Genomic DNA, 7,271 nt, shown 5'->3' on the forward strand with positions numbered 1-7,271 from the left:
CACGAGTGAATAAGTATTACTGAGGAGTAAAAATGTGCTTAAGTCTCATACGTTGCATGAATTCACTGTGTGTAACAATGATTTTTTTAATGACTACCTCATCACTGTGCCCCACACATACAATTATCTTTAAGGTCCCTCAGATGAGAACTTAATTTCAAACACAGATTTAACCACAAGAGAGGTTTTCCAATGCCTTGCAAAGGGCACAAAAAAGCAAACATTGAATATCCCTTTCAGCAGAATGAAGTTATACCACTTTGGATGGTATATCAATACACCTAGCCACTACAAAGACACAGGTGTCCTTCACCATGAGTCCAATCGTGACTAAAATAGTTTAATGGCTGTGACAGAAAACTTAGGATGGATCAATCACATTGTAGTTACCCCACAATTACTAACCTATATATAATTGACAGAGTGAAAAAGAAGCCTGTATAAAAGGAGAGCTTCAAGTTCCTCATCCACACACACGCACAGTAGTGAAGAAGCCATGACATGACTCTTCCCCCTCAGGTTGTAAAGATTTGACATGGGCCTAGAGTGGTGAGGACGTCCCAGTACATCTCTGGGGCCCGAGTTCCCTGCCATCCAAGACCTCTATATCAGGCGGTGTGAAATGAAGGGCCGGGAAATCCTTCGACTCCAGCCACAGACTGTTGTGCTCTCCACTTCATCACAGCAAGCGGTACCAAGTTGCAAGTCTGACACCAACAGACTACTGAACAGCTTCTATCCACAAGCCATGACTGCTCAAAATGGCTACAGAACATTTTATTTTTGCACCGTTTCTACGAACACTCAAAAGGGCCCTACACACTCCATTTGCTCACACATAATATGCACGTATTTATACTGACTAAAACGCACACCCAATCACATAAGCTGATGGTACGGTTTAGCATATCCCGTTGCCTAATCACCGTACCCATATCTACCTCTATCACTCCAGTATCCCTACACATTGTAAATATGGTACCAGAAGTGTATATAGTATGATTGCTTACTTTATGGGTGTTCTTCTACATGTTGTTTTTTTTCTACATTGTTATTTTTAGTACTACATTGTTATTTTTAGTACTACATTGTTATTTTTAGTACTACATTGTTATTTTTAGTACTACATTGTTATTTTTAGTACTACATTGTTATTTTTAGTACTACATTGTTATTTTTAGTACTACATTGTTATTTTTAGTACTACATTGTTATTTTTAGTACTACATTGTTATTGATTACTGCATTGTTGGGTTTAGGTTTTGAAAGAAAGGCATTTCACTGTACTTGTGCACATGACATTAACTTGTAAGCACAGAACTCATCCTCACATTATAAAGAATACAGGTTTTCAAGTCTAACCAGCTCATTGCAAAAGTAGTTACAATGACTTCCAAACATTATGCAGATTTAGTCCAAAATCAGCCAATAAAATCCATGGAAGAAGCTTTTGTTCTTTAGACATTTTATTGACAAAAGAAAGCATGGATTTAATCTTCGTCCTCCTCCTCTTCCTCATCCTGGTTGATCTGGAAGTATCGCAGTTCATAACTCTCCTTGGTGTTGGCCACCACACGCAGCCAGTCCCTCAGATTGTTCTTCTTCAGGTACTTCTTGGTCAGGTATTTCAAGTACCTGGCACATAGAAGGGCAGTGTCAGCAATTTAAAACACCATTGAAAATGACATTACATTTTGAGTACTTATCAGGCTAGGCCTGGGGTTTATTCTGGATGGTGCAACATAACAGAACGTTCAGATAGAACAGACAATATAACTTGCAGAACCTCAAATCATCAGCTCCATATTTAACCATTCGATCTGCAATGTGCACCCCCACCCCCCCCAAATGCACTCTCCGGGTTCAATTTAGAGCAGGTCTTGGCACCCCCATAACAAATCAGGGATCCCACCTAAGAATTTAACATTTCTATGTGAGACTCCCCCAACAACTGTTAGAGATAGACGTCAGGCACCCCAAGACACTTCAGTCATCTACACGAGTCAACGTATAACTTAAACCTTGACCCCCCCTATTACATAAAGCCTAGATGTACTAAATCACCACGCACTAATGCTAGTCAAATGGCATTCACATCTTAAGTCAACTGTGTAAACCTGACCAACAAACTGAATCTGTTCAAAATACTGAACCTATCCATATCAGAAGAAAAGGATCAGGGATACATCCAGGGATCTATGTGGAGGGTACGGATGTTAAAAGGCTTGTTTTAAAAAGAGCCCCGTTTGCTTCCCTGCCTGTACTGCAACATCTATATTAGAATACCGTAAAGCCAAATTCACACAGGGAGACGTCCATCAACGGCGTGAAGTGTGTGTGCGAGAGTTGCGAGTGTTAATTCACAGACCGCGTAGCATAACCAGCATAATTGTCATGAAAAGCCATAATAAACAGTTGTATCATCTTAAAATCGTATTAGCCTAAAAGGCACCTAAAAGGCACAACTATTCATTTATTTTCTGTAAATGTATCCTGTTATTTTAACAGCATTGTGCCACGTAGACTCAAGAACAATAGACTGGCGTCATTGTTTGACAAGCTATACGCGCGGGATGCCGTTGATGCTCGCAGCCCGTCTGTTTTATCTCATTTAGTCCTGTGCATTCCATTTCAAACACGCTCCTTCTCGTGCATAAAAAAATTTAATAAACATTTTTTTTTTTTCTCACACTGCTTGCCATGTGATTTGGGGCTTAAGCCACAAAATTACGACGGGATTTTCTCCTACAATTGTGCCAATTTTCTTCATTTTAGGCTTACAAGAAGTGCCATCCAGAGACATACCAATGGCCACTTCATACTCAGCTGTGTTTTGTATTTTTGTTTATTTTCCTTTTTTTTCTTCTTTTTTCTCCCTGGCCCATTATTCCCAACATGCCCTCCAATCTAACCCTCACACCCTTACAAAATAAAGGTTCATAATGAATCAATTAAGCACTAGGCCCACACTGGAGGGGGAAATTTGATTTAAAACAGTGCAAACAGTGCATTTCAGAGAAAGCAAGTGCCACGATCCCACGGGAAATACACATTTTTATTTATTTATATATGAGTACTAACTCTGGTGGCCCTGGTGACTGGGGAGCTGGCTCTGGTGAATGGGGAGCTAGCTGAACAGTGCCTGTCTACTCCCGCGGCATATTCTCTGGGGGATATATATATATATATATAAACTATGAAGTTAAAATATAAAATGGCATGTCCAGAGACTGAAAAGCTAAAAAAATAAACATTGGGGGGGGGGGGGGGGGGGGGGGAGAGATTGCACTGAATCAAATTATTAATTGGCAATTATTTACTGCCCATAAGGGCGGGGTGTCACTAGTGTTCCATAATTTCCTGCCATGTAGGCCCAAATATAGCTTCAGAAGGTGCTTAAGAATCCATGAATGTCTAAGAGGATACATGGTGACTTGGAAACAACAATGTTACTTTGAGACTGATGAAAGACCTGCTGGAGACCTCGATCAGATCACAGCATCTCATCCCCTTGTGGAAATAAAGCTGACTGAAGTCAAAAATAAACATTGTGCGTTCTCTTAACTTTTTCTACTCATATTCATCTGCCTGTCTAATGATAGTATTTTATGTGAAACACTAATAATCATTTTAAAGCAATCCTTCAAACAATGAATTAGACTTGGGATAATCTCCAGACTGTCCATCAGGTAAGACAACAGAAAGCCAATCAACATCGATGGCAAAACCGCAATGAGCAGATAACTATTTGTGCCATGTTGCTTGCTGCCTTCGTAAATGCAATACCACAACACAACTGAAAGCAAAGGACAGTTCCACCTTCCTAATAAAAACAGGTGAAAATGCAATACATGCATAACTGTGGACACAAACCAAGTACCACCATCAGACAACACAACATAAAATGGAAGATGATGTTGCTCGCCACATCACAAGGACAATTCATAAGCTAAATTAAGATTTCATTCACATACCTTTTGGAGAATGGCACCTCAGAATTCACAGAGATTTTGCTCTTGCTCCTTTCAATGGACACCACACCACCACCCAGGTTTCCAGCTTTACCGTTGACCTTGATGCGCTCCTGCAGGAACTGTTCCTGTAGAAGACGAGGCCAAAGGTGGATTTTAGGACAAATATGGAACCATCCCAACGGAATACTACCTGTAATGAATGCTACATACTGCTGCAAATATTCTGTCAATATGAGAACCATAAGTTGAATATCATTTACATTTTAAACATTTTCATTTTGCCGACTCTAGTAGCAATTTACAGTTTGTGAATTTTAATTAAGGTAGTTATGTACGATAACCACAGTTATAGTAGCCTAGTCTAGAACCAGGCTTCCCTAATCGGAAAGCCTCCTGAATTCAAAGGCAGAAAGTAGCTACAATGGGGTGGAAACCCCATGTAAATCACTAACACCTCAAATGTTAAACCAATCAAACCCCTTGCTTGTGCAGATCTCTAAAAAGGTGCCCACTAGATTAGTGCCATAGGTGCGCGAGGATGGCCAGGAGTACAAAAGTATCGAGTACAAAACAGAATTACGTTTTTCTCCAGGTTTTCTTCCATTTTCTGCAACATTGCAAACTAGCATGCGCAACAACTCTGCCAAATGTGTCCTACCCGGTCGGAAAACAGTGACAAACATTACACGCAGCACCCATTCTATAGGCATGTGGGGGTATGGGTCTTGAAATGTAACATCCGCTGAAAGCTGGCAGACCATTCGAGCAGTTGACTTACACAAAATTCTACAGATCTCCAAAGGAGGCATAACAACGTCACTTGGCTACACGAGACTACGGTCAGTCACTGGCCATGCATCATTTTTGCAAAGAAGACCTTGCTTTTTTATTGTGAGCTCATTTACTTGTGGTTGCCAGTTATTTAATTTTCATCTGATGAAAATTAAGCTATTTTACGCCGAATGTGTTTTCCGTGAAGGAAAACTATACTTGCATGTCCCTGATCACTCAATCGAAGCAAAAAAAACAAAAAATACTTGACTTTCAATATAAAAACGCGACCCCTGGACTCTGATGATCCTGCTCCCGCTTTCTCCTGATGTGCTATTTACAGACACGTGACTGGCTCAACTTTGCTGGGGAACTAAGCTTCACAATGTAAAATAATAGAACAGGTGAAATAACGCAATCTGCTTTATCTCCTAACGCATTGCACAAATTGACAGCAGGTATTTAGTTAAATAGCTGAAAATATTAAAACGTATAGAAAAGCTCAAGTTTCAATGGTATTGAAAAACTATCCCGTATATACAGTATACTGCCCAAGCCTAGAAAACATATTTACCAGCCCTCTAGCTTACCCATTTACGAGAAACTTTCCTCCCCACTGAAGGCAAATCTATAATACCTTATCAGTCGGTAAGGGTTATAAAATGTTTAAATTATGGTAAAACAAACATTTAAATTAAAATGTTACGAAGTTCACTCACTCCATACTAGGTCCCAGATGGAAGCTCACCTTTATGGAGATAAGAGTGTATTCAGGAAGTGGGATATAAATGTTATAACTCGTACTGACTGGTAAGGCATCCCGGATTATAATTTTGTCTTCGGTGGTTGGAAAAGTTGATCAGAAATAGGTCAACCAGAGGGCTGGTAAATATGCTTTCGGGGATATGGGACGTAGCCTTCAGCGACGGTTGCCCATGTGTACAGGTCTCCTGGAACTAAGAGGCTAATTTGTGACAGGCAATGGGTACATTGCAGCTCATGACTGGAACGAGCTGCAAAAAACCTCACTGGACCGTTTTACCTCCAAGACTCAATCATGGACACTCTTACTGACAGTTGTGACTGCTTTGCGTGATGTATTGTTGTCTCTACCTTCGTGCCCTTTGTGCTGTTGTCTGTGCCTAATAATGTTTGTGCCATGTTTTGTGCTTCTACCATGTTGCTACCATGCTGTGTTGTCATGTGTTGCTGTCTTATGTCTCTCTTTATGTAGCGTTGTCTCTTGTCGTGATGTGTGTTTTGTCCAATATTATTACTTTTAATCCCAGAACCCGTCCCCACAGGAGGCCCTTTGCCTTCTGGTAGGCCATCATTTTAAATAAGAATTTGTTCTCATCTGACTTGCCTAATTAAATTAAGGTTACATTTTAAAAAAATATGTAAAATGTCTAGTAATAAAGCATGACATTTAATAGGATATTGCATTTTTTTCCTCTAACATAGGCTACTTACGAAGTTGGCAGCATCCATGATGCCATCCTCCACTGGGTGAGTGCAGTCCAGGGTGAACTTCAGGGCCTGCTTCTTCTTCTTGCCACCCGTCTTCGTCTTTTTGACGACCTGCTTCTTCTGTCAGGACATTGCAGAGGTTCTAACGTTATTAACTTCAACATGAAAAATACTGAATGGGACACCATACTGTGTCATTTTAGTATCTAACGTGCTAGATTGTTTTGAAATTAGCTAACTTGATTGATTTGTGTTATCAAACTGGTCCGGAAATGTTTGATCGTGACGTGTGTAAACTAACGATGGGACTAGACTTTAGCATATCAATTTGGTAACACATTTGATTAAACATATTTTAAAACGGTCACGAATGTGACTATAATTAGCACGCTAACTTCTAGCTAGTGTATTTCCCGCTGGCTAGCCACCCATCGTTCACGGTTACTACTAGCATTTGCCAACTCGCTAGCTGTGTTAGCTACTATAGCTAAATTGCTACAACGTGGTTCAATGGGTGCAGGCCCAACTGGTAAACAAAGCAATCGATTGGTGCTACAATTCTTCTTTGGAAACACAGTTCAATGTGGATTTATTACGTAAACATTAACTACAATAAACGACAGACAAAAAGTGATATACTTAGCTATACAACCTATTTCAACGTGAGTACTCACAATCGGAGCCATGTTGGCCGGCGATTCTTGTCCAGAAAGGAAGAGGCAGGGTTTGCTAAATCCTATATCCGGTCTACATAAATACATGAAATACATGAATCTGTGATAGATTAATCCAGGAGATATTCTATGCCCAGTTTGAGGTATAAGTATTTTGGCAAAAACAGATTAATAATTGTTCTACACTTCGGCTACAGACCATTTTGAGGGTAGTCCAATTCAACAATTATAATTGACAATAAGTATAACTTCAACAGGCATATGTAGGGTACAGGTATCCTCTAAATCCTGTTGTTGCCCAAAAGAAAATAGCTTCTCTCTACAATTGAGTCAAAAAGCCTGCCCTCATTTCAATATTTCTGAGACTGCAGCATATGTGTTG

General features: G+C 40.0%; 1 protein-coding gene across 1 annotated transcript; it reads right to left on the minus strand.

The window, feature by feature from the left end:
- Positions 1-1,448: 1,448 nt before the first annotated feature.
- LOC139413452 (large ribosomal subunit protein eL22-like) lies at positions 1,449-7,115 on the minus strand. Its single transcript, XM_071160870.1, has 4 exons — positions 6,890-7,115; positions 6,219-6,335; positions 3,975-4,099; positions 1,449-1,635 (listed from the first exon to the last, which is right to left on the minus strand). Exons 1-4 carry the CDS (start codon positions 6,983-6,985, stop codon positions 1,491-1,493), a joined length of 483 nt encoding a protein of 160 aa, XP_071016971.1. The 5' UTR covers positions 6,986-7,115; the 3' UTR covers positions 1,449-1,490.
- Between the last annotated feature and the right edge of the window lie 156 nt (positions 7,116-7,271).

This window comes from Oncorhynchus clarkii, chromosome 7 (assembly GCF_045791955.1).
Source record: "Oncorhynchus clarkii lewisi isolate Uvic-CL-2024 chromosome 7, UVic_Ocla_1.0, whole genome shotgun sequence".
NCBI classification, from domain to species: Eukaryota; Metazoa; Chordata; class Actinopteri; order Salmoniformes; family Salmonidae; genus Oncorhynchus; species Oncorhynchus clarkii.

What these genes read in the sequence shown, in the direction of transcription:
- LOC139413452 (XM_071160870.1), bottom strand. Translation starts at nt 6,985, where the DNA reads ATGTATTTCATGTATTTATGTAGACCGGATATAGGATTTAGCAAACCC. An exon ending in CGGCCAACATGGCTCCGATT is followed by an intron (nt 6,336 to 6,889) that starts GTGAGTACTCAC and finishes ATGTCCTGACAG; the next exon opens with AAGAAGCAGGTCGTCAAAAA. An exon ending in TCATGGATGCTGCCAACTTC is followed by an intron (nt 4,100 to 6,218) that starts GTAAGTAGCCTA and finishes CGTCTTCTACAG; the next exon opens with GAACAGTTCCTGCAGGAGCG.